General features: G+C 45.6%; 1 protein-coding gene across 5 annotated transcripts in view; it reads right to left on the reverse strand.

The window, feature by feature from the left end:
* DZIP1L (DAZ interacting zinc finger protein 1 like) overlaps positions 1 to 27,803 on the reverse strand; it is a 46,255-nt gene that overhangs the window by 4,076 nt on the left and 14,376 nt on the right. For all 5 annotated transcript variants that reach the window (XM_068545973.1, XM_068545972.1, XM_068545970.1 and 2 more), the window contains 11 exons: positions 26,327 to 26,411; positions 23,591 to 23,712; positions 22,752 to 22,913; positions 19,677 to 19,805; positions 13,342 to 13,404; positions 11,937 to 12,077; positions 9,606 to 9,636; positions 8,424 to 8,477; positions 5,269 to 5,402; positions 3,149 to 3,344; positions 216 to 432 (listed from right to left, as the gene is read on the reverse strand). In XM_068545973.1, coding sequence (XP_068402074.1) covers positions 216 to 432; positions 3,149 to 3,344; positions 5,269 to 5,402; positions 8,424 to 8,477; positions 9,606 to 9,636; positions 11,937 to 12,077; positions 13,342 to 13,404; positions 19,677 to 19,805; positions 22,752 to 22,913; positions 23,591 to 23,712; positions 26,327 to 26,411 — 1,334 coding nt within the window. The remainder of the gene's footprint in view (positions 1 to 215; positions 433 to 3,148; positions 3,345 to 5,268; positions 5,403 to 8,423; positions 8,478 to 9,605; positions 9,637 to 11,936; positions 12,078 to 13,341; positions 13,405 to 19,676; positions 19,806 to 22,751; positions 22,914 to 23,590; positions 23,713 to 26,326; positions 26,412 to 27,803) is intronic.

A 27,803-nucleotide genomic window follows, 5' to 3' on the forward strand; every position in this document is an offset into this window, starting at 1 on the left:
GCTTGGGGACAGGTGAGCAAGGGGAGGGGAGGTGTGTCCTGGCTGGGAGCAAAGGACCCCGGTCTCTTCATGGGAGCTAGGGCTAGACCGCACCTGAGGCCCTTCCTGTTCACTTCTGCCTCTGCCCCTCCCCTGTCTGCAGAAGCCTGTGGGGGGCCCAGGACAGGGCGGGAGCCACACCACAGACCCCGGGGAGAGCGTAGAGCCCGGCTCACCTCAGCCCGGGCCCCAGGGAAGCCGGGGTGCTGGAGAGCCCAGGCGCTCTGGAGCCAGGAGTAGGGGTGGGCCCCTGAGCCAGGCCTGGGCCGTGGCTGTCGCGGCTCTGAAGAGGTGACACGGGGGACTCTGCCGGCTTGGATGACTGTGCCACGTGCAGGGTCCTGGCCTTTGGCTGGGCCTCTTTGGTGACCGGTGTGCTCTGCTGGCTTTTGACTAGAAACACAGGTAAGAGTGAGTTTCGGAGCATACCCATCTGGGCCCTCGAGCCCGAGAGGATGCAGAAAGAGGCTCCACACACGGGAAATGGGCAAGTCACTCTGTGCAGAGTACCGTAATAATCACAGCGGATTTAATAACTTCCCCCACCACAAGCGTCCTGCTGCTGGCCAGATCTGGGGCCGGGATCCACAGTTTCATCAGAGACCAAGACAGTAGCTGGTGTTCTAGGGTCATGGCATCGTTTCGGGAGACCCGCGGGAGGCAGCAGGTCTGAAGAGGGTCCAACATGTCTGCAGCTCCCCCGACACAATCCTAGAAGCTGGCCTCGCCAAGGCCACCTACTCCCCTCTCTACCCAACCCAAGCGGCTGCTGCTGGAGTGCAGGCAGCCCTGCAGGAAGGCCCTGCTGCCACCAGAGGGCGCCAGTGGACCACCTGGGCCAGCGAGATCCACACAACCTCCTCCCAGAACTCGGCTTGTGCAGGAGTGCTTAAGGCAGGCAATTAGATACAGCCCCTCCAGCTCGCGAATCACAAGGGGTGGGCAGTAATGCAGGATTGGCAGTTTTTTTATGGGAAGAGAAGAGGAGAGAAAGTGCATCACAGCGAGTCGGAGTAAGTACGGTTTCATCAAACTCTTACACGTGTGGACTGAGCCACAGCATAAAATGCATTTCTTACTGTAGTTCAAAGTTCGAAAAGACATTCAAAATGCACAGCTCTTGGAAAATGCATTTACACAGAAGTGGGGTTTCTAGGAAAGCGTAAACTGAAAGGAGGGTGAACTTGCTGAGGGAAAATAACAACAGCTACAGTTACTATGCACAGACCAAGCTAAGCACTTTACATCCAACATCCATTTAGCCCCAGACAGGCTTCCAGGGATTCAGGAACTTGCTCAAGACCCACAATTCCATGGAAGTCAGCAGCAGATGCAAACCCAGGTCGTCAGTCACCCCAAATCTAGGGCTCTTGCCACTGCCTTGGCTGCATCCCGCAGCTTTGCCCCAAAACAAAAGAGGCATACTCTGAGCAGAGACGGGAGGTGAGCTTTCGTACAGCACTCACGGGGCCTAGAAAGAGAACACGTGGGTGCAGAGCTGGAAGGAGGCCTACGAAATGCCGAGAGGACAGCGCTCACCTCACCGGTCAGTGACGGGCCCTGGGGAAGGGAGGACCCAAGGCCAGGGAAGTGGAGACAGAAGGTGGGGGCCAGGGGAGGCTCCCACTCCAGGCTTTGGGACCAAGCACTGGAGGGGAGGGGAGCACCTCGAAGAGCAAGAAAACTTTCTCTTCTTTTGGAAACCAGGACTCAGAGGGGGCTTCCATTCACCCTCCCTCGGGGCCCGTCCCCTCTCCTCCGAGCGGCCCCAGCCCGTGCTTGGCCCTGTCACATCACCTAGTCCTGGCTGGTTTCCAGCTGAGGGAGCAGGCCCCGGCCCAGGTCAACCTCAGCAAATACTGCACTCAATTAAACAAATTAGGAATGAATGAGCATTTGAGGCAGAGGGTTATGTGAAAGGCAGGTTAGCAACCAGGACAGATACCCTTCACCCTGAGATTTCTGTACAAGACTAAAAACTATCCTTTCCTTAGAGCTTTTAAGGCCAGAAGTTTAAACCAAACATGACAGAGTTACCCAGATCATCGACACAATTTTTACCATATTCTCAAAGCAACTGTCCTGTTCTCTATTTAACATTTTTATATAAAATGACACTTTTAAACGTAAAGTACCCACTTCATACTTATGCAAGTAATAATTTCCATGAGCTCTCAGGATTGCCATGTTAGTAATATTTTTCCAATGTACATGAAGAAAAATAAAGATTAAATCTTAAAATTATTGATGCACGTACCAACTAAAATCAACCCTCATAGCCCCCAGAGGTGTGTGGACCACACTCTGGAAACTTCCTTTGCATACAGAGCTCAGGTTGGGGCCTGCCTGGACACAAGGAGACAGCAGAAGCGACGTTCCTCCGGCTGCACACGTCCATGACCGAAAGGAGCTGGGGCATCACCCGGCCTGTGGATCTGAATCTAGCGATGGGGGCTCCTGAGCCAAAGAACACAGTTGCCTCGCTCCCTGCGTGCCCTGAGGACAGAGCGCGGAGGGTCCTGGCCCACATACTTCAGCCCTCCACAAGACCCACAGGGCCTTTCCTTGTCACAAATGCCAGGGACAAAGCAGCGGCTGGACCCGGCCCAGGGGACGTCTGAGTCCTGAGGACTTGTCCGCCTGCCAAACTGGCCCAACCGCTGCCCCAGAGCCGAGTATTCACTTGATAGATCCTTGCCTCCACCTGCAGCCGCTGTGCTGACAGGCCTGGTTTATAGAGCCACAAACAGAATGGGCTGCTCTCTGTCGCGGCAAAGCTCAACGTGTGGTCCAAGCAAGTAAAACAGTGCAGAGCGAAGCCGCTGAAGGGGGCAGCGCGTCAGAGCAGGGCCAGCTCAGGGCTGGGCACAGCTCTGGTCCTGGTTCTCCTCTGCTTCCCTGAGGGACTCTGGTGCCCGCCCCACCCCATCCACAGACTCTGTTTTTCCAACAGAAGACTTTTGGACTCAGCCACCTGGGAGGACCCTATCGTCTGGCCCTTCAGAGCAAAGCCCTGGATGTGGACGGGGGGATTACGCACCCCCTTATACGCAAACAAGCCTGCACCCTCGCAGGTCACAGCCCCGAGCAAGCCCACTCGCCAGCTCACCTGGAGCCTCGCCGTCTGGCTGGGACACCGGGGCCCTGTTCCACTGTCTCTCCTCCTTCACTCTGCTGCTGGCTTCCTTGATGAGCTTCTCCCTCAGACTCAGAAATTCAGAAAACCTCCCCGCCTTTTGCTCCCGCTGGGCTCGCAGGAGGGACTCCAGGTGTCGGAGGGTGTGAGCAGGGATTCCCTTTGCATCCTAGAAGACACAGAGGTTCCCTCTGGAGATGGGCTCCCCTTCTCCTTCCCTAAGCCTCTCAAAGCTGCTGCTGGCCTGGGAGTGACTGGGATCAGTGCCGGTGCTTCTGGGAGAGGAGCTGAGCATTACAGCAGGGCAAGCAGGCTGCTGAAAGCAAGGTGGGCTAGGACGCGGGGGCCCCAGCAAAGCACACACAGCAGAATGGTGCCAAGGGGCTGCGCACCAGTCCATCGACATCAAGCATACAGGCTCAGGTGGGACATGCCTCTCCACCACTCGACCGAATCCTACAGTGGGGAGACCATGGCTTGCTCCTTTTTGTACCCCCTGGCACTATCGTTATGCTGGACACATTGTTCTCCATGGCTAACAAGGTTTGAAAACATCAACTGCAAAAAAACAAAGCCAGGCACCCTTCCAAAACCTACTGGAACTTGCTTGGGCTTTTGACATCCACCTAGAGCCCATAAGAAATCATTTAAGATTAGAAAGAAGTGGTTTAATCAAGTCTGAACGTAAGGCCAGAGTTAGATTGAGCAGTAGTTGAAAACAGTCAGTGACTAGGGGGCGTCCTTGCTAAATTAAACCTAGGGGTCTGGGTTTTTTTTTTCTTATTTTATTCTATACACATAGTATTCTCAATGATGTGATGCTCAGCTGCTTTGATAACAAGGGGTGTTTTTTAATAATAGATGTCACTGTGCTTCCCCGGTGGCACAGTGGTTGAGAATCCACCTGCCAATGCAGGGGACACGGGTTTGAGCCCTGGTCTGGGAAGGTCCCACATGCCGCGGAGCAACTAATAAGCTCATGCACCGCCGCAGCTACTGAGCCTGAGCTCTAGAGCCCGCGAGCCACAACTGCTGAGCCCGCGAGCCACAGCTACTGAGCCCACGTGCCACCACTACTGAATCCCGTGCGCCTAGAGCCCGTGCTCCGCAACAAGAGAAGCCACCGCAATGAGAAGCCCGCGCACCGCAGCTAGAGAAAGCCCGCGTACAGCAATGAAGACCCAACGCAGCCAAAAATAATGCCTTTCATGATAATATGCATACTCTGGTTGAACACGGGCATGTAGGGACAACGGTGTTCAAATGCTAATTTGTACCAGCGTGTTCAGAGCCTGTTCCACTCACTGCCACCTGCTCAGTGGGCATGGCCACGTGTGCCACCGATGATGGACACTTCACCCAAGGGGCCCCTCCAAAGGCCACACTGAGCCAATTAAATTCCCTCTGTCAGAAACAGAGACACAGTCCTTTGGGGCACATATAGTCCCTTTGTCCAGGAGAAGATGGAACATCTTGTTTGATAGTTCCACTGAGACTCTATCCAATTGGAGAGGAGTAATCTGTCAAAGTAATATCCACATATTGTCCACCATCACACCTGGACCTTCAAGCTAAGGCACATCCCCTTATTATTCATTCCTATAGCATCCAATACCTCTCTTGCAGAGTATTTCTCACAATGGTAAGTTATTAAATTTCTGGACAATCATTGTTTAATACCTGAGTTCCCTACCATTTGTAAACTCCATGAAAAAAATTGTCAGTTCTGTCTAATTCATCACTGTATTCTCAGCATATAGTACACTACTTAGCACAAAGGTGCTCAATAAATATTTGTTGAATATGTGAACAACAACAACGAAATAGAGACGCAGAAGAAAGTAGCCAATGAGTGGAGAGCACGGAGAAGTCAGGACACAGGGTGACATCTCAGGAAGCCATTGGAGGAAACAGAGAAGAGACCACAGTGCCAGCTGTGCAGGTTTATATTCCTGGATACCAAAGGTGTCCCACTGGAACAAATAAGATGAATAAGCTTACAATGTAAAGAACAATCGACCCTTTGTCGGTTTAAGAATGCCCTGTGTCTAAACGGTAGGTACCGGCCCTGCCACAGTGGCCCTGGAACTCACTCGCTTTATCCCCATGCTTTCCAGCTTCTCCTCCAGGGTGTCCTCCAGGACTGGCCTGAACTGCTTCAGCAAGGTGGGGTTTCGACTGAGAGCTGCCAGCAGCTTCTGCTGTCCACTGCGGGAGTCCTCCAGCTCTGCAGCACAAGACAACCACCGAGGTCAGCCTGGGTGCCCGAAACCTCTACTCCCAAAGCCACACCGCACCCAGCCAGGGATCCTGGTCTCCAGCCTGTGCACCCAGGGCCACCAATCCCCTCTGAGTGTCCATCCGCAGGTCCTTCTCCTCCTGGGAACCACTGCTGCAGACCCCCTACCCACCTTCAGGATCCTCATCCCCTGCAGGTCTGGACCTCCAAGATCTGGCTCAGTCCTGTCCCAGGTTAACTGAGAGATTTCAGGCTTTTGACTCACACTTGAGTCCTGACAGCAGTTTGTTCCCTGGGCTCTGGTCTTCACGCCCCACGCCCCCGCCCCAGTTTTATTGAGATATAATTGACATACAGCACTGTATAAGTTTAAGATGTACAACATAGTGATTTGGCTTACATGCATGATGTATGTATACATATACATACGGTGGACCGATAGCTCCCTGCTCCCCTTGGGTTTACTGCCTAAATCAGGGGTTCTCCCTCCAATTGTATACATCAGAATTGCCTGGGTTTAAAGTGCACATTCCCTGGCCCTGTCCTCCAGAGAGTCTGATGCCATAGGTCTGGGGAAGGGCCCTGGAATCTGCATTTTAACTTGCCCAGATGATTCTGATGGAGGTGAGCCACAGACTGCGCCTTGAGAAATACCTACCCAGAGGGTAACAAAATAAGCAATTACAATAAAATGTGATAACTGCTACAAAGGGGCCATCCCGGGTGAGTCAGGGAAGGCCTCCCAGAAGTGCTCTTCAGGTCCAACGCCGGGGGCCACTGTGGTTACAGATGGACCAGCCTTTTGATTCACTCAGTAGACTTTTACTGACAAGTAATATGGAGCTTGAACAGGCCAGTGCTGAAGACACTAAAGAAAACCCTCAAGGAGCTCACAGTCAAGGCGATGACCTTAACCCTGGCTGCTTATCTGAATCACCTGGGCTCCATCCCAAGCTAATTATATCAGAATCTCAGCGGGTGGGCCCCAGGCCTTAAGATCTGTTTGTGAAACTCCCCAGACCTAACAACAGCCACGCCTGAGAACCAGCTGTTCTAGAGCAGCGGTTCGCAAAGTGTGAGCCACGGCATCGGCACCACCTGTCACTTATTAGAAACGCAGATTCTCAGATCCCAGTCCAACCTACTGAATCAAAATTTCTGGAGGTAGATCCCAGCAGTCTGTGTTTTAACAAGCCCCCCACTGCCCCTCAGGGTTGACGCTCTTCCATAAAGTTTGCACAGAGCATGAGCCCCAATTTTGGCTGCATGTTGAAATCACCTGTGGAGCTTTAAGTACTCCTGATGCCTGGGACGCCCCTCACCGCGTGTTGTGATTTAGGCAGTAGGGGACTGGCATGGTCCTCCAGAGAGCTGCAAGCAGCCTGGGAGATTCTTAGTGTGCAGCCAGTTGCAGAGAGCCGCGAGACCCGCAGCGGTTCTCAAACTAGAGCAAGCCCCAGAATGCCCTGGAGGGCGGGTGCAGACAGCGATGGCTGGGCCCTGCCCCAGAAGTTCCGATTCAGTCTGTGTGGCAAGGGGCCGAGAATTTGAAACTTTTGCATTTCTAACAAGTTCCCAAGGAATGCTGCTCTGCTGGTCTGGGACTAGGAGAAGTAGACGAGCAAGTGAAGAGGCACAGCACAGCCTGACAAAGGTCTGGGTCCTGCCTGCAGCAGGATGGGGCACGGAGGGGGCGGGGAGAGGTCTCCCTAACTCGCCCTTCTCAGCCTCCTCCTCCTCGAACTCTACGCCCCCATTGGAGGATTTGGTTCATCCCCACTGTGGACCTTGTGTTACTCAAGGTTACATGGAACTCTAATTTTTGCCACTATATCCCAAGGTTAAACGCACTGGGTGGGGAGGGAGGTAGCAGAGGACGGATTAGGTAGATTTTGGTTCATCCATCCGATGGAATACTGATAAGTCCTGAATAATTAATGCAGCAGCTCTATATAAAGGGATTGGAAATGACTTCCCAAATACGTTGTTAAGCAATAACCACAGAAAAATACGTATACTGTGCTCCCATTTAGGAAAAAGGAAAAGAATGCATACATCTATGTGCCTGCGTTTGCACCAAGTATCTCTGGAAAGATGCGTGACAAACCATTAACAATGGAATCTCTGGGCGGAGACTGGATGGCCCGGCAGGAGGGAGACCTACTTCTCACTGTGCGCCCTTTTGCTTTTCTTTCCTTCTCCCTTCCTTCCTTTTTTTTTTTTTTTTTTTTTGGTCAAAAGCATAGATTACTGTCTCAAAAGTAAACTATTACATTAAAAAACAAAATAAAACAGCCCCCGATGAACTCTTTGGTGACACCAATAAAACCCTTTCCTGGGTGCATCTGTTGGGTCGCTCTGGGATTGTCACATCACAGACTGGCTGGGCAGGCAGGCCTGGTCAGCAGGTTGGCTGTGAGCTCTCTGATCTTTCCTGGGAGCTCCTTCTCCCTGACCCTCTCAGGAGAGTCTATTTTTTTCACTTCTCCTTTGCATTCCCCGAAACATCTGGTTGAGAGCTCGGCAAGCGGAGTGAATAAGAGCAGCAGGTACCCCGGGCTCTGCTGAGGGCGCCGAGGAGGATTCCTGCACATCAGTTAGGTCCTGTGTGATCTGTCTGCAGCACACTCGCCACGCAGAATAGAACCGCAGAGGTCATTTTAAGCCAACGCAGGGAGGCTGCATCCACTGCTCTGGGTAGTACCAGGCAAGCGGTGGGGCAGGCACCAGGGACAGGCTATGCAGCAGACACTGCACCGAATCCTGACTCCACCACCTGCTGGCTCTGTGACTCTGGGAAAGTCACTGACCCTCTCTGAGCCTGGGTGAACCAGCAGGCTGCACGTTAGTACCTGCGTGTAATGTGCCTGGCAAGCACAAAGTGCTTAAGACATATTTATTTCATGTCCCTAGTTCCCTTGACCCAGACTCAGGTAGCCAGATCCAGTTAAGTAGGGACAAACTAAACAATGAAGAGGGAGGCCCCCAGAGAAGAAGACGGAGCCCCACCTTCCTCGGAAGAGTCCTTCTCCGTGTCCACAGGCTTCGGGCCCTTGCGGATCCCTGAGGAGAGGAGGAGCAGTTAGTGTCTCCAATGCCTGGGACCCCCTCCCCACCTTAGAGGAAAGCACGGGGCAGCGTGTGAGTGCTGGCCAGACACAGCAAGCCCTCGAGTCGGTTCTCTAGCAGAGAGAGGCAGAATGGAGCAGTGGCCACAACCATGGACCCTGGAGGCAGAAAGATCAGAGTCCTCGTTCCAGCTCTGCCCCCCAACTAGCTGCACGCGACACGGTAAGTCCTTGACCTTCTCTAAGCCTCGGGCTCCTCATCCCGAAAGTGAGGACAATAATACCCGCCCCACGTTAAATCACGGGGACAATGGATTTGAAGTCCATGGCACACAGCTCCTATTAACGGCACACACCCCAGCCCCAGCACCCAGGAGATCAAGGCCATAGGATTAGCGCCTCTCTGAACTGGTTGCGAGGCTGGGGAAGAAACGTCTAGCCTCGAGGCAGGGGACGGGGGAGATGTGTGGGTCTGCAAGGAGAGGCAGAAGGGAAGCTACAGGCATAGGGCAGGGGAGGCGGGGTGGAGTAGAAGGGCCAGGTTTCATAAGCAGGAGCGGTCCCCTGTAGGTTACTGTCGCCCTTTAGACGCCAGCGCCTGTGTCCGTCAGACACACGCAAGCACGCACACCAGCACGCCGGAGTACCCAAGAGCCGGAGGGCGTACACTCCAGACAGGCCACATTCACACAGATTCGCAGAGGTTTGGGGTCAACTCGCTGCACGCTGGAAACAAGGTAAAGCTGGATGGAACTGAATCACAGGCATGGTGAATTAGAAAGAGCCTGTTCGGGAGCCCTGCCTGCTCCATCCGTCACTGCCCCCAAGATCCTCCCTCCCGGCTCCCACCTCATGTCTCCACCGTCCTACAGAGACGAGCAGGCCAGGCAAGAAACCCTGCCAGCTGCATGGAATGCCTTCAGCACAAACCTGGGCTGGAGCCCTGTCTGTCCCAGAAACAAACATCTTCTCACCCTCCCCCACCCAGCCAGAGAGCCTGACGCTACAGGTCCCTGAGCTGCTGCCACCAGCCTCGTCCTATACCTTGACTGGTGGGGGACAAGAGACAGGAGAGGCCAAGACGATAGCCACGATTGTTACAAACCGCCCCGTACAGACTTACCCTCCACCTTCCTGAGAGACATGGTCTGGATCTGCAAAGATGTGGAACAGAGCAGGTTACAGCCAGCAGGGGACTCTGCTGTGAGCGGTGGCTCTGCCTAGTTCTGTGAAGAAGGGACGGCCAGTGTTCCCATGCCAACCACTGGGAACTGGAGGGAGCTCAGAGTACTCTGCCCCAGCCCCGCAATGGCACCAAGGGTGAACAGCAGCAGCCAAGATGGCACCATGCTCCACTTTCCCTTGGTGAGGAGACAAGAATGCCCCTCTTCAGAGAGGGACTGTGGTTTGAAGGGCAGGAGCCCCATGCAAGCAGAGGGGGGCAGGCACACAGGCAGTACTGTCGGTATAATTGGTGGAAATCAGCCAGGGCAAGGGAGGCTCCCGTCCTGCGATGTGGGCATCTGAGCTGAGTGCCCCCTGGGAGGGAGGAGGCATGATGTGGACAGTCACCGACTCTCTGCTCAACCCCTCCTTTCCAGGAAGCGCTTCTTCTTCCTCCTACCACATAGTTGCAGACAGGACAGCCCCTTGTGGCAACGAGTCCCCCACACCACAGCCAGGTTTGGGCAGAGAATTCTGGACTGGTAACATGGGAATTCAAGAGCTCTTGCCAGCCAACTGGTTTGAGTTTTGGTTGTCACTGTTTATTTGTTTGCTTGTTTGTTTGCTTGCCATGTAGGGCAGACATGGAGTGGAAGCTGACCTTCAGAGTAAAAGAAAAAATCGAAGCAGATATAGAGAAAGGAACAAAGACACACAGCAGAGGAAAACTCCTGACTACACTCATGTCTCTGGTCCCAGTTTACTCCTAGACTTGGCTGCACCCCTGCCTCGAGCTCTCTGAGACACCCTGTCTACCCTTATGACAAATCCCCTCTTCTGCTTAGGCTTGAGTTGTTTTTCATTACCTACTGATGAATGACTCATACAACGTCCATTTCTAACTATTCCTACTTTGCTTACCTCTACCCTAAAAAGTATAAAACTAATTATTCTCTTTCTAACCTTCCTTGCAACTATAGTTAGTTGCCCATATAACACAGCTTTGAACAGTAAAATATAAGTAGAAGTCTTGGGAAAGAGCCTTTTCATCAACTGCTTCCATTGGATATGACTGTGATGGTTGGGGCTATGGCAGCCATCTTGCAACTATGAGAGTCAAGCATGGGAACAAAAGTCAATATGCTGAAGATGGTAATTAAAAAAAAGAAAAAAAGAAAAAAAAAAGAGTCTGGGTTTCCAGTGGCATAATCTTGCAGCTAAACCAAGGCCATCAACTGTCACCTCTTTTGGTGTTACAATAAAAATAAACCTCTGTTAACCTATTCTACTATGTTTAGCCCGTGGGTTCCTAACTGAAACATCTGCAAACAAGAGTTCTGGGTAACATAAGGAGGAAACCTCCAGACTGGACCTGAGGCGGCCACAGCTGTGAAGAGTTAAGTGTGTTGGGGGAGAAACAGTAAAAAGAAAAGCAGCAGGGCCATGGGTTAATAAGATATGTTGACGGTGAAGTATAGCTGGGAGAACAGAAAGGCACAAATAGCAAGAGGTACAGAACAGTGGGTTAGACAGCGACAGTGGGTGCTCAGCCCAGGGAAGCTGTGTGGAGGGTGGTATCAGACCCATGGCAAAGGACCTGAGGCCACAGGAGGGCCCAGCTGGGGACAGATACACGTCTCCACTGACCTGGGGCTCAGAATGGGGAGCTGAGCCCAGGCTGGGCAGAGAGTGATCCGCATTAGATGAAGAGTCACAGGGGCCAGTTCTAGGAGAGGGTGCTTAGTGAGTGACGCCTTTTCATCACACTAGTTTATCTGACAACTTCATCAGAGGCAGTCAATTTATGAAAAAGGAATTAGTTAAGAAATGATGCCTGAGAACACCGTGAAAGGGGCACACGCTTTGCATTCCACCTGCCTGGCGAGGGTTGACTCTCACCCCTGTCATTTATAACGTGCCCCGTGTGGACTCGAGTGAGGCGCTTAACTTCTCCTGCCTGTTTCATCATCTGTCAAATGAAGATGGGGAGAAGGTAATGTCTACCTTGAAGGGCAGCAGTGAGGCTTACACGGAGGAATAAGCAAAGTATCAACCAGGTGCTGGTCCTCACACGGTCTCTGGTGGTACCGTGAACCCACTAACACCGGACAGCAGGCACGTCTTCAGCATCCTCATCAGTGTCTGCCCCTCAAATCTGAGGACTCTTCTCTCTCCTCAGAGAGTCTGACTAATGAGACTAGTGCCAGTAAGTCCAGAAGAACCTAAGGAAGTCCTCGCAGGGAAGAGGCCTAGGGCTCCGGGTCCTGGCTGGGAGGAGGGACACACCTACCATCTCCTCCTGGGAGGCGATGAGCCTGGCTTGTTCCTGGAGCTGGGCGCGAAGGGCAGTGATCTGGCGCTGGGCCTGGATTGCTGCTTTCCTCTGATCCTGACACAGGGAGGCCTGGAGCCTCTCGTTCTGCTCCTGCAGCTGGTGGCACAGGAAGGTCGCTCAGTCACATGTCTGCAGGGACCTCTGAGTGCCCAGCGCCTGCAGGGCCTGCACCTGTAGGCAAACGCTGGTCGGGGTTTCACCTGAAGCAGGTGGAGTGTCTCCAGACCCGGGCAGGTGGCTTTCTAACAAGACTGACTTCCTTCCCATTTGAGAACATTTCAAGTGGCGCCTGAGGAGAAGTGAGAATTGAATGCAGGTCCCTAAGGTCAGGGCCAAAGGCTCCCTGTCAGGTGTGCCACCCACTGAAGGACAGTCAGGTAAGTTGAGGTCATTCGAAAGTCATCAAATGGATGTTTTGAGGTGAAGACAAAAGGTGAAGGAAATGCGGTCTAAGAGCAGAGAGAAAATGACACTATTTATTTTTAAGTAAAACCTCTGATGTAAGAGCAGAGAGAAAATGACACTATTTGTTTATCTTTGCATAAAGAATCTCTAGAAGAATACAAGAAAGCAATAAAAGTGGTCACCTGTGGGGTGGGTGTCGGGGACAGGTAGATGGAAACGGAGCGGAAGTAAGACTTTACTCCATGTACCTTAATAGAGTTCTTCTGCTTTTGGAACAAACTTGAATGCATTTCCCATTTTTAAATGTTTCAAATAAGATAAACCCATCAGATGGGAATTACTGGAATGGGGGGAATCCATCCTGCGCCAGACTCAGATCTAAGCACCTTCGCCTTCTGAGCTTTCTGCAGCAGAACCTGGGGCTCCTGTTAACCGGCTTCCTCCTCAACTTGCCTCCTTGTCAGGGACATTTTTAGAGAAGCTGTTTTCTCTGCCCTGAGGCCTGTTGCTCTCTGCCCACTGGTCTCAGTGTCTGAACCCTTCCATTTGAGCTGCCCGTGAACTATCACTGAGGTCCACAGCCACCAGGGTCTCTCCTGGTTGGAGTTTCAAAGGAGGGCCCAAACACAGAATGACCAGGCAGCTCTCTGAGTTTTACAGCACAACCCTCCTTGGAGCACCTTACGGGGTCACTGCAGAGGAAACCACAGAGAAAGGATGTGTTGGATTCAGAAGAGAAGGCCTGGAGGCCCCTGCTCCCTGCCAGGGAAGCTGCTGTCTGGGCAGCCGACCCCTCTGTGTATTGATGGGGGTCAGCAGCCAGGAACAGTATCAGCAAAAAATTATTATCTGCCAACCAGTTCAAGGGGGGGGGGGGGGCTGAAGGATGGGGAGCTGAAGGATGAGAGGAGGTCGTGGGAAACCAGGCTCCCCAAAACGGTCCAGTGAGACCTACCTCTCTCTTCTGAGCTGCATGCTCTTCCTGCAATGCCTTCATTTTTCTCTTCCATTCTGTTTTCTGAAAAAGATTAAATGCTTATCAAGTGGGCCCCTCTAGATATTAAAATATACTATAAAGCTACACGAGTAGTAGAAAAACCAGACAAAGATGGGGAAAAAATAGCATCTTAGTCTGGGGGAAGATGGATTATTGACAAATGGTGTTCAAGCAAGTAGTTAACTGCCTGAAAAAAAATATGAACTTGGATCCTTATTTCATATCTTAAACGAAAATAAATTCTAGGTGGTCAAAGATTTCAACTTAAAACATGTAAGTGACGTCAGCAAGATGATGGACCAGGAGGTCCCAGCTCTCAAAACACCCACAGATGAGACCTTTTTATGGGAGCCTGGGAATCCAGCTGAGAGGTCCCAGCACCTCGGTGAAGCAAAAAAACCCAAGAATAGACACACTGAAGAGGGGAAGAAGAACAGTTTTCACCTCACCCGTGTCACCCCTCACCCAAGGCGGCACAGCTCAGTGCCAAGAGACCCCCTCAGCCCACAATCTCTCCCATGGGGACAGTGAGAGCAAGTGAGCACCCAACTGCCCCAGCCTTGAAGGATGCTGCCCAGGACGCCCACTTCTGCCTCACCCCACCCAGAACTCAGGGAATCAGCACAGCTGACTCGGCTTTTGGTCCTGGCATACGGATCTCAACACCAGCTTTAGACCCTACTGGCTAGCTTGTGGACAGCGGAAGGTGTGGAGGAGGAAAAGTAAAAGTGTAGACTATTTGTATGCAATCAAAGTTAAGTTGGTTTTGGCTTAAAACAGAGTGCTGTAATTATAAGATGTTTTATATAATCTAATATTAATCACAAAGAAAAAACCTGTAGCAGATATACAAAAGATAAAGAGAAAGGAATCAAAGCATACCATGACAAAAAAATCATCAACTCACAAATGAAGACAGCAAGAGAAAAAGAAAGGGACAAAGTAACTACGGAACGGTCTGAAAACCATTAACAAAATGGCAATAGAAAATCCTTACCTATCAGTAATTACTTTAAATTTAAATGGATTAAATTCTCCAACCAAAAGATCAAAAGTGGCTAAACGGATTTTTAAAATAAGATCCAACTATATGCTGCATACAAGAGACTCAGGTTAGCTTTAAGGACACACATAGGCTGAAACTGAAGGGATGAGAGAAGACATTTCATGCAAATGGTAAACAAAAGAGAACAGGGTACCTATACTTATATCAGACAAAATAACTTTAAGTCAAAAACTGTTACTAGAGACAAAGAAGGTCACTACATATTGATAAAGGGATCAATTCATCAAGAGGATATAACGACTGTAAATATACAGTCAGCCTTCCATATCCATAGGTTCCACATCTGTGTATTCCACATCCATGGATTTAACCAACCATGGATTGAAAATATTTGGAAAAAAGTTCCAGAAAGTTCCAAAAAGCAAAACTTGAATTTGCCTCTTGCTGGCAACTATTTACATAGCATTTACATTGTATTACAATATTTACAACTAGTTACATAGAATTTACATTGTATTAGGTATTATAAGTAATTAGAAGTAATCTATAGATGATGTAGAGTATATGGGAGGATGTGCAAAACATAAGGGACTTGAGTATCTGAGAATTTTGGTATCCATAGCAGGTCTGGAATCAATCTCCTATGAATGGATACTGAGGGACGACTATATACTCACTCAACATAGGAGCACCTAAATATATAAAGCAAATATTAACAGAACTGAAGGGAGAAATAGACAGTAATATAATAATAGTAGGGGATTTCAATACTCCACTTTCAACAATGGATATATCATCCAGACAGAAAATCAATAAGTAAACAATGGACTTGCACAGCACTATAGACCAAGTGTACTGAACAGACATACATAGAACATCCCGTCCAAGTAGCAGAGTACACATTCTCCTCAAATGCCCAAAGAACATTCCCCAGGACAGATCACACATTAGCCCACAAAACAAGTCTTGCCAACTTAAGCTTGAAATCATATCAAGTTAATCTTTTCCAACCACAATGCTATGAAACTAGAAATCAATAATAGGAGAGAAACAGGATAATTTACAAATGTGTAGATATTAAACAACACATTCCTGAACAAAGAAGAAATCAAAAGAGAAACAAAAAAATAACTTGTGACAAACAAAAATGGAAACACAACATACCAAAACTTCTGGGATGCAGCAAAAGCAGTTCTACAAGGGAAGTTTACTGTCATAAAATTTTACATTAAGAAAAAGGAAAGATCTCAAATAAATAACCTAACTTTATACCCCAAGGACCTAGAAAAAGAAGAATAAACTAAACCCAAAGTTAGCAAAATGCAGGAAGTAATAAAGAGTAGATCAGACATAAATGAAATAGAGAATAGAAAAACAATAGACACGATCAACAAAAGTAAGAGTTAGTTTTTGAAAAGATAAACAAAATTGACAAATCCTTGGCTAGATTAAGAAAAAAAGAGAGGTCTCAAACATATAGCATCAGAAATAGAAGAGGAGACACTACAACTGTTATCACAGAAATGCAAAGGATTACAAGAGATGTCTATAAACAGTTACACACCAATAAGTTGGATAACCTAGAAAAAATAGACAAGTTCCTAGAAACATACAACCAACCAACACTGAATCATAAAAAAATAGAAAATCTGAACAGACCAATAATGACTAGGGAGATTGAATCTGTGGTCAAAAATCTCCCAACAAAGAAAATCCCAGAACTGGATGGCTTCACTGGTGAATTCTACCAAATGTTTAAAGAATTAATGCAAATTCTTCTCAAATTCTTCCCAAAAATTGAAGAGGAAGAAACTTCCAAACACATTTTATGAGGCCAGTATTACCCTTGTCAAATGCCAGAGAAGGACACTACAAGAAAAAAAATTATAGGCCAATATCCTTAATGAACATAGACGCAAAAATACTCAACAAAATACAAGCACATTAAAAGGATCATACAACATGATCAAGGAGGATTCATCCCCAGGATACAAGAATGGTTCAACATACACAAATCAATACATGTGATACACTACATTAACAAAATAAAGGATAAAATTATATGATCATTTCAATAGATATAGAAAAATCATTTGACAAAATTCAATATCCTTTTATGATAAAAAAAAAAACTCTCATCAAAGTGTGTATAGAAGGAATATACCTCAACATAATAAAGGCCATATATATGACAAGCCCAGAGGTAGCATCATACTCAACAGTGAAAAGCTGAACACTTTTCCTCCAAGATCAGGAACAAGACAAGAATGTTCACTCTCACCATTCTTATTCAACATGGTACTGGAAGTCCTAGCCAGAGCACTGAGACAAGAAAAAGAAATAAAAGGCATCCAAATTGGAAAGGAAGAGGTAAAATTATCTGTTTGCAGATGAGATGACCGATGACCTTACAAATGGAAAATCCTAAAGACTCCACCAAAAAAAAAAAAACTGTTAGGATAAACAAATTTGGTAAAGTTGCAGGATACAAAATCAGCATGCAAAAATCAGTTGTATTTCTCTACACTAAAAACAAACTATCCAAAAAAGAAATTAAGAAAACTATCCCATTTACAATAGCATCAAAATCAATTAAATATAGGAATAAATTTATCCAAGGAGGTGAAAGAGCTATACAGTGAAAACTATAAAACGTCAATGAAATAAACTGTAGAAGACAAATAAATGAAAAGATATCCCATGCTCATGGATTGGAAGAATATTGTTAAAATACCCATACTACCCAAAACAATTTACATATTCAAAGCAATCCGTATCAAAATTTTAATGTCATTTTTCACAGAAATAGAAAAAAAATCCTAAAATTCATGTGGAACCACAAAAGACCCCAAATAGCCAAACCAATCTTGAGCAAGAAGACAAACTAGAGGCATCACTTCCTGATTTCATATTATATTACAAAGCTACAGTAATTAAAACAGTATGGTACTGGCATAAAAACAGACACACAGACCAATGGAACAGAATACGAAATCCAAAATTAAACCCACATATGTATGGTCAACAAATCTTCAACAAGGGCACCCAGAATACAAAATAGGAAAAGAATAGTCTCTTCAGTAACTGGTGATGGGGAAAATGGATATCCACCTGCAAAAGAATGAAATTGGACCAATATCTTACACCATACACAAAAGCCAACTCAAAATGGATTGAAGACTTAAATATAAGACCTGAAACCCTAAAACTCCGAGAAGAAAACAGGGGCATTGATCTTGTCAACGATTTTTGGATGTGATACCAAAAGCACAGGCAACAAAAGCAAAAATAAACAAATGGGACTACATCAAACTAAAGTTTCTTTACAGCAAAGGAAACCATCAACTGATGAAAAGATGACCTATGAAATGGGAGAAAATATTTGCAAACCATGTATCTCATAAGGAGTTAATATCCAAAATACAAGGAACTCATATAACTCAATAGCAAAAACCAATCCAATTAAAAATGGACAAAGGACTTGAATAGACATTTCTCCAAAGGAGACCTACAAATAGTCAACAGGTATATGAAAATGTGCTCAACATCATTATTCAGCAGAAAAATGCAAATCAAACCACAATGAGATTATCACCTCATACCTGTCAGAATGGCTATTATTTTTAAAAGTAACAAAAGATAACAAGTGTTGGCAAGGATGTGGAGAGAAGGAAACATTTTACACTGTTGGTGGGAATGTAAATTGGTACAGTCATTATGGATAAACAGTATGGAGGCTTCTCAAAAAAATTAAAAAACAAGAGAGTTACTCATTTTCCCAGGGGAATCTCCCATGTATCCATGAGGTATACATGTTAATAAACTTGTTTGTTTTCCTCTTATTAAAAAAATTAAAAACAGAACTACCATATAATCCAGCAATCCCACTTCTTGATTTTGATTCAAAGGAATTGAAATCAGGATCTCAAAGAAATACTCACACTCCCATGTTCATTGCAGCATTATTCACAATAGCCAAAATATGGCTACACTTACCCCCAAATTCAATGAGTTATATACATTAAATATGCACAGCTTTTTACATGTGAATCGTACCTCAATAAAGTGACATGTATGAATGAATGAACGGATGAATGAATGAGCAAACAAACTAACAAAAAGAAAACACAGGAATATTTTCTTTTTCTCTTTTTGGCCACACTGCGCAGCTTGCGGGATCTTAGTTGCCTGACTAGGGATCGAACCCCGGACCCTGCCAGTGGAAGCATGGAATCCTAATCACTGTACAGCCAGGGAATTCCCATGATTATTTTCTTTTTAAATCTCAGAGTAGCCATAAACAAAAGACTGATAATCTGATCATTTTGACCACATAAACATTATTAATTTTGTATGGTCAAGACCGTGATAAACAAAGTTTAAGGATGACTAGGAAACAGGGGAAAATAGCCACAACAAGAGCAACAAAGGGTTGGTTAATTTCCATACGTTATACAAACTCACAAACTGGTAAGGAAATCAACAGAAAAAATAGGCAAAGGATGTGAAAGAGTTCATAGAAAAAGAACGGCTTTTTTAAATGTGAAACTTGAAACATCAAGCAGTGGAAACGCTTTACCTCTGCTAGTTAAATGTTAAGCTCTTCTTAACAGCCTTGGAGAGCAGAAGCAGGACAACATGATTGAACGACTGTGCCAACTGCCCTTCCTTACCATGGAACTATCAGTGATACAGACCATATGTAACTGGACTGATGTAAGGTTCATCCAGTGGAGGCCAGGCCACCTCCTCCCAGCCCATGAGAGCAGATTGTGCATAAGTCTTCCCAGTTCCATATCCAGTGACCTCACATTAGCAGCATGAATTCAGCCATGGTGGGAATATTTACACCACAGAAAATGGCAAATGCTACAAATCAAAGCTTTTTTAGTTCCAGACAACCTGTTGTTAAGTATTTAACATCACAGCATTAGACCCATGCCAAATATCTTCAAAGCCAGAAGACTGTCACACTTTCTAAGAATTGTTTTTAACTGGGTTGGAATCAAAATGAGGGCAAGGGTGTCCAGTAAGATACACGGCTGAATGCATTTTGAAAAAAAATCCCAGGCAAATCTGACATTGCATACAGGTATGTCACCAGCTGCACCTGAGAACCCTAAGAACCCTACTCTATGCTTTCATGAATTGGCAGAAGGTCTGAAAACATAGAACTTTGATGTCTTTCAACTTCCCTAAAACCATAGAGCAAAACCGACAAACTCTGTTGGAAGACAGCATGGTTCTCGCCTGGCTCTGGGAAGAAAGGCACGGGGCATCAGCTCACCTGAATCTCCATCTTCTCCTTCAGGTCCCGGAGCTCCTGAGCCTGCCTGAGTCGCTCCTCGGGCTCCTCATCCTGCAGGGCCCCGAGGTTGGACTTCAACACCTTGTGGGACTGCAGTGCCTGCAGTTTCTGAAAAGACCAGGGTGCAGTTTCATTCAGATGAAGATCTAATCGTGATGTTGTCTTTTATACCCGGAGCGGTGTCAGAAGGGCACACCTAACCCCAACCACAAAGCCCCAACCTGAACTCACTAGGTATCTGCATGCCTGCAAACATTCACACAAGTTCACACTCCCCTTCACTAGTGTTCTCCTGAGAGCTCAGCCCTTGCGCAGGAGAAGCAAATTCCCATGGAAGAACAGAATTCAAGAGTGTCATTTCCATTGCGCTGAAATTCTGCTGTGCTTCAAACCCGGAACTTGCCTGACAGCTTTCCCATTTCTTCCTCAGTCTCGAATAGGCTGAAGAGAATCAGACTATCTGAGCCTGGAGGAGGGTCTCAGGCACTCCAGACCACTCCTTGAGGACTCCTGCCCCTCCTCCCACAAAGGAAAATCCTGGCTGTCACCAAGAAGGCCTGGCTTTTCACAGCTTGGAGTCATGTCACCAATGCCTAGTGCTTCCCAAGCTAATAGTGTATGGTGTGAAGGAAAAGGCATGGAAAAGTGGATCAAAGACAAGGTGCCTTTCCACCCCACTATGGTTATATTTTGAAATATATCACTACTGCAGTGACAAAAGCAATTATCTCCATCTCTATTACTGTATCAAACACATAAGCCCTATTAAAGCTTTAGAGAACAGTTAAGTCCCTGAGTTTAACGTCTCACTCTTGCTAATCTTTAACTCTTCTCGATTCCTGCTAAAGCAATATTGGGTTCAAGTGTTAACCATTTCTAAACCCCTTGAATATTTTTGTAGAGTCAAATGCTTTATCAGATGTATGCACAACTTTCGGCCCCTGATGTGTCACTTCTGTCTTCACACTGCTGCTTATGACACACCAGAGAGCTGGCTTTCTTGGCATCACAAACCTTCATGGTGTTTTCCTTTCAACTGGGGTAAAGTGGACTTACAGTGTTTTTCACAATCACTCTAAATGGAATCTTATCTGTTTCCCCATCCCCCAGAATTTTCAAAAAATAAATCAACAAGATAATTATCCAACTACACTGAGAATTTTGTATCCAGTTTGGTTCCTATACTTTAGTAAAAGTGAAATAATAAAATGTCAGGTGAGAGGAGATGGGGGGGGGAGACACACAAACACAAAAATACAACAGAAGCCATCTTATAGGGGAAAGGCAAAAAAAAAAAAAATGGATGTTCCAGTTTAGGACAGTGTGATCCAAGTTAAAAGGAAACCATGGATGGTAGTAAGAATTATGTCCTCATTTACCACAACCCAGAATTTCCTAACCAAAAGTAACCTTTTGATTTTTGAAGACACGGTTTATGAACAACAACTCCAAATTCAAATCAATACCTAGGTATCTAACGTGTCTAGTCAGCGAGCACCATGTCAGGGGAAGCATGGGAGTCAGGGAGGTTCAGATGAGCTCAGAGAGGATGGGTGTGGAGCTGGGGGTTAGGAGTGTGGCGTCCACATGGCAGAGCAGCATCTCGTCCTCCACAGGTCATCCCTGTCCACCCTGGGGGAACATTTAGGAGTGGGAGGACGTGGGTCACTATCGATACACACACACACACACACACACACGCACGCAGAGCTCTCACTGCACTCCCACCGCCCGGGGAACATTTAGGAGTGGGAGGACCTGGGTCGCTATCGATACACACACACACACACACACACACACGCACGCAGAGCTCTCACTGCACTCCCACCGCCCTCCATCCTCGGCTTTCCGTCTCAGATTGAGACCACCAAGGCTCCACGCATATCCTACGACAATCCCCTTCCAGAAAAGTTGTCTAGGTGTTTCTTTAGGCAAAACATGCAATGATCATGAGAAACACTATTACACAATTCATTTTCAAATCAAGAAAAGATTCTCCTTGATGTGCAGAGGACCAACAAGAGCTAAATACGTCCTGAAAATACTTCTCCTCAAACATTGTCCCTGATACAGTTTTAGTTATACAGGTTTATATGGGAAGATAGAGTCCACGGATAACTTCAATAAGGTTTTCTTGAATAAACTTAATAATGTATCCAGTAGAAGAGGAGGGGCTTTGAAGTTTAAGGAGCTGGGTTCAAATCCCAGCTCTACCTCTTACCGGCTGCGTGACCTTAGGCAAGTTATGTGACCTCAGTGTCTTCGCCTGTAAAGGAGGAATGATAATAGCTTTTTTTTTTTTAAAAAAAAAAAAGAACTTTATTATTTTTTTTTTTTACTTTTTGGCCACACTGTGCAGCACGTGGTATCTTCATTCCCTGACCAGGGATCCCTGCGGTGAAAGCACGGAACCCTAACCACTGGACTACCAGGGAACTCCCTAAAAAAAGAACTTTCAAAAAGAAATTAATAAACTAATGACACACCTACCTTTAGAATGTTATAGTTGTTTGGTTGTTATGAGGATTAAAAGTTAGTGTATATAAAGTACTCTGCACAGGGGCTAGAAAAGTTTCAGTAAATGTTAGCTATTATGTGTGACCTCCACAGACCCCAACAGAGAGCCTGGCCTGTAGCCAGGGCTCAGCAAGTACTTGTTAGAAGAAAAATGCATTCATTTACATTTTGCCTCATTCCTTTTCCAGTCATGAAAGCCCTTTGCGAAAATAAGGATAATATCTCAGGAGCTCTTACTATATGCCAGATAATGTTAAGTGCTGTCTATGTGTTAATTTAACCCTTTCAGAAACCTATCCTACAGAAAAGAAACTGAGGCACAGGAAAGTTAGGTAACTCGCCTAAGATCACACAGCCGGTATGTGATGGAGCAGGGATTCAATCCTGGGCACTGGCCTCTAGTATTTGGCCTCACAGTGTATTACCCACCCCCAATGGCAGATGACAGAGAACTAGTACACACAAAGAAATGAATTTTGAGAACAAATAAGCAGGTTTTCAACTAAAGAACTCTGAGAAGCCTTTTAGGTTGGGTACCTCTTCTAGCGTAGAGTTCTGGTTGGCAACACTTTTAAATTCATCCCAAAATAATTTTTTGAGCTTGTCTATTTCCCCGTAGAGCTTGGCCTGCTCTTTTTCTTTCCATTCATCAAATTCTTTCTTAGCTTCTGCTTCCCTCTGGCGAGTGACCTCTGCTTCCTACAAAGAAAAGCAAGAATAAGAGAATCATTAATTCCACATTATGACAAATATTTACCGAGAAACTGCTAGGGCTCCTTGTTTGTGCAAGCCACTATGGAGACCCAAAGAACATTCATCCCACAGTCCCCACTGTTGGGACCGGGAGTGGGATTAGTCTTATCTGAACCGTAAAGGCCCTTGAGGATGGGGATAATGTCTTTTCTCTCTTTATATTCCTCACAATGCCTGGCATAGTTGGTGCTCAGTAAATGCATGCTGAGGGAAGGAGTGATGAATGAATAAATGCCAGAAGGAGTGAGGCAAGTTTATGCATTTTCGTTCTACAAATATTTACTGAGTACCTCCTCTGGGCTGCCTTTGGGAGCTTATCCAGTCTTTGTCCTCAAAAAGCTAACAGTATATTGTAAGGAGTTAAAATTCAGGTTCAAATGCTCTCAGAGGGTGCTAATGCAAGAAGCTGCAGCTCTCTTTTGGCCATACAGGTCTGACCAAGTAATTGAATTTTCCTTGCCAAACTACCTAAAATCATTTAGCACATCCAGGAAGACGCCATCCTAGCTCTGACTCCCGCTCTATGAAAGAGCCAGAATTTTGGCCCTGTGGGATGCGAGTGCATCATGGGTCTCTCGGCTAGTCCGTGACCAAGCCCCCTGCCGTTTCCTCTCCACGCCCACCTGAAGCTGCCGCTGCCTCTCCGCCGCCCTCTGTGCTTCCAGCTCCCCTTGGGTCCACTTCAGCTTGGCCCACAGCTCTTCCAACACCTCCTCCACTGGCTGCTCCTGCTTCTTCTGCTTTCCTGTGGGGTCCACTCAAAGAGAGGGTGACAGCGTAAGTCAAAGTCAGTGGAATGTATACCGTCACACCTCAGTCTGAGTTCAGCTTTGCCACTTACATTGTACACTGACTTTGGGCAAATGACAGAACCTCCCTGACCCTCTGTTTCTCCAAACTGGGAAATGGACATAGTAATAGCACCTAACCCAGAGAGTTATTGTGAGGATGAAATGTGATAATGCAAAGGGCTTAGCGTAGTGCCTGGCAGGACAGCTCAATCCATGTGAACTATTGTTGTCATTTAAAATAACTATTTTGACAGTACTAACACATGGCAATGTGAATGAAAAATCAGCAGAGTAACAGAAGCAGAGTACCAAATAGTGTGTACACACTGATTATTAATACAAAGAACGTATCTACATATCCTGACAGCAATCAGAGGGGAATTTAAAATAGTGATAATAATTGTAGTTTTAAGTTCACTCTTTTCAGGAATATAGTGTAGTTTAAATGTGTGGTTTTAAATTTCCAATGAAAAAAAGGCAGCATGCATTATGAAGAAATCTTGAATTACAGAAGAATATTCTAACTAAATCACATACTGATAAACTAAGAATTAAGGGTTAATGAAAAAGACACCAATTGTACTTGAACATTTGTTACTTTTTAAAGTACATTTAGAGACTATTAGATGTTACTGTTATTGAAACTTTAAGCTTTTCTTTGAAAAGAAATATATGGCTTTTCTCAGATGGGACTTTTTAGAAACAAGCAACTTTTAGATGCAGTGTAAATTAATTTGGGTTAATTAAGTGATCTGAGGTGAGTCTGGAATGGGAGGGCTGGGTTATCTGAGAAGCCAGCTGCCTGACAATAAATTAATGAACATTAATGTAGCAAAAGTTGCCTTAAGAACATATTTTTCCTCTCCCTACAGCACTTTACATTAAGGAAATAACAAGGAATATGCACAAAGATTTATGTACAAGAATGTTATCATCATGTGATTTATAATAGGAAAATTTTTTAGTAGCCCACATAAATTGAGAAATAATTCAATTGTGAAATATACTATGATCACCACATGATGAAATACTATTCAGCCATTAAAAATCATGTTTTCAAAGATGATTTACTGACTTTGGAAAATGTGATATATTCTTAATTGAAAATAAGCAGTGTCAAAACTGCATCCTATATGACTGTATTTGTATAAAGAAAAATAATGACTGCGAACATACCAACATATTAACTGCAGGTGATATTGTCCACAGTTTTTATTTTCTCTTTTCTACCTTTCTGTATTTAAATTTTCTATATCAAAGGCATATTTTTTCCAATTTCTTTATTGTGATAAAATATACATAACACAAAATTTACCGCCTTAGCCATTCTTAAATGTATAGTTCGGTGGTATTACAAACATTCATAATGTTGTGCAACCATCACCACCATCCATCTTCAGAATGCTTTTCATCTTGTAAAACAGAAACTCTATACTCACTAAACACTAACTCCCCATTCCCCTTCCTCTAGCCCCTGGCAACCACCATTCTACTTTCTGTTTCTATGAATTTGACTATTCTAGGTACCTCATTTAAGTAAAATCATATAGTATTTGTCCTTCTGTGACTGGCTTAGTTCACTTAGCATAATACCCTGTTGTAGCATATTGCAGAATTACTTTTCTTTTTAAGGCTGAATAGTATTTCTTTGTATCTATATACCACACTTTGCTTATCCATTCATCTGTCAATGGACATTTGGGTTCTTCTACCTCTTAGCTACTATGAATAATGCTGCTATGAATATGTGTACAAATATCTCTTCAAAGATATATATCTTTATCAGAAAAAAAATTTAACAAGTGGAAAATCTGTTTTTCTTTAGCAGCCTCCATGCAGAACCAAGAAGAATTAGATATGTAATAAATGCATAGTAACTAGGTGAATTGTGCTGTTTTAAAACTCTGTTCTTTGAAAAAGAAATTAAAATAAAGGGAAAAATATTTTATTCAATGGGATTTTTATATTTAATTTATATTACATTTTATCACGTTATATTTTCATATCTATATTTATTTTATGTTTTAACAGCTATTTCTTATTGAACCTCAAAAAACAGATATAAAGTATGCAAACCTCTTAATGGGAAAAACATACAGCCTTGCTACTCGTTTTAGAATTTCAAACAGTAAAATTACAGTGATTAAGTCATAATAAGCTCATGACATTAAAAGAGTCAAAGAATTGGTCTGACTGCTCATTAAGCCCAGTTAAGCTTATTCACAGTCAGCACCAGAGAACAGCAAATTCCAGAAGGCTAGGAGGTAAGGGCCCTTCAAAGTCACTCTGTCTGACTGCCCCATTCACAGTGAAGGACACAGAGGAGGAAACACTACCCATGGTCACATAACAGAAGGGGACAAAGCTAAGACTAGAACCTACCTGTCTGACTCCCAGCCCTTTTTCTCTAAACACATGGTCAGAAACCCTCCCCGCCCCACGTGGGATCCCCCCATCCTCAACTGGATGGTGAGGTTCTGAGGGCAGCTTTGGTGGTGCACATGCCCCTCACCCGCTGAACACAAGCCCAGGCCCTTGCACAGTCCCAGGAGGGCCACCTGGACTCACCACCTTCCACCACGCCCGTATGTCTGCGCTGGATGTGGCCCCAGAGAAAGGTGGCGTTCATGAAGGTCTTGTCACACAGGTGGCACTACACAGGAGGAAGCAGTGGGAAGTGCAGGATTAGCTCACCTGAGTCAGCCAGGGATTCTCCCTCTATCAGAACTCTCATTCCTTGGGACCCCCGGGCTGCTTCACAAATGAAGAGTTTGATTTACTGAGTAAGGCAGTGACTGAACCCAAAATATATATACTATATATTTTATCCCCCCCCAATATATATATATTTTTTTCTTTTTCTGAATTTTAAAACACTCCCAGTGCCGTGGGGAGCTAGGAACAATGATTAGTATCATCCTTAGATGATACTAAGGAATTTTTGTTGGTTTTTCAGGGCATGATGATGGTGTTACATTTATGTTTAAAAGTGGGATGGGAGTCCTTGCCTTTTAGAGCTACATAGTGAAATATTTACAGATAAACTCATATGACTGATACACTTCAAAATAATACAGGGGTGGGGAAATTGGGTAGAGGAACAAATGCGACTACATTGGCCATGAGTTGATAACTATTGGGCTGGAGAGTGTGCAGATGAAGGTTCATTTTATTATTCTCTCTACTTTTGTATATGTTTGAAATTTTCCACAATAAAAAGTTTTTTTTCAAAAAACACCAATGTCCAAGTCTCACCCAGAGTTGAGAACCACTGGAGCAAAGGGTAGTAAATATAGCATCTGAAATTCCACTTCACTCTCCTCAAGCATTTCAGACAATGCCAATCTAGCAGATCATTTTTTCACTGTAAAACTTCAAAATTCTTCCAACACGGCTTTGCAGGCTGCCATTGCTAGTCAATTAGAGTAAGAGGGCAGATTATTTGCTGTCTTTACACAAAGGCAAATGTGACATAAATTGCCAATCGTCGCCCAGTACCAGTATTCCCTTTTACCTTAGCAACAGAAACCTTGATTTTTAGCTGACCGTGAGGCTAATGAGAATATATGTCACCTCCTCCCTTACAATCAGGTGTGGCCATGTGACTAAATTCTGGCCAATGGCATGTAAACAGAAGTGGTATATGCAACCACTTCTGGGAGTTGTCATTAAAGAAAGAGCCATGCTATTCCTCACCCTCCCTCCTCCTGCTGAATGGAATGTGCACCTGAGAGGTGGAACTCAGGCAGCCATCTTGGACCAGGAGGCAGAAGTCACACAATGAGGCTGGATAGAAACACATCCAGAACTGGGTCCGCGATTACATGCCACCCCTGGATTGTTTACCTCTAAACTTTGTTCATGAGAGAGAGAAATAAACTTCTATCTGGTTTAAACAATTATAATTTGAGGTTTCCTGTCACCCACAGCCAAACCCAATCCAGATGGATACAGTCTGGGTTGACGGACTTTGCCCACTCCTGAGTTCTAAAGTGACACATGAATTTCTAGTTGTTTGAAGGAATATCAGCTGGGGGGGCAGGGA

The sequence above is a fragment of the Eschrichtius robustus genome, chromosome 6, assembly GCF_028021215.1.
Source record: "Eschrichtius robustus isolate mEscRob2 chromosome 6, mEscRob2.pri, whole genome shotgun sequence".
Lineage (NCBI taxonomy): Eukaryota > Metazoa > Chordata > Mammalia > Artiodactyla > Eschrichtiidae > Eschrichtius > Eschrichtius robustus.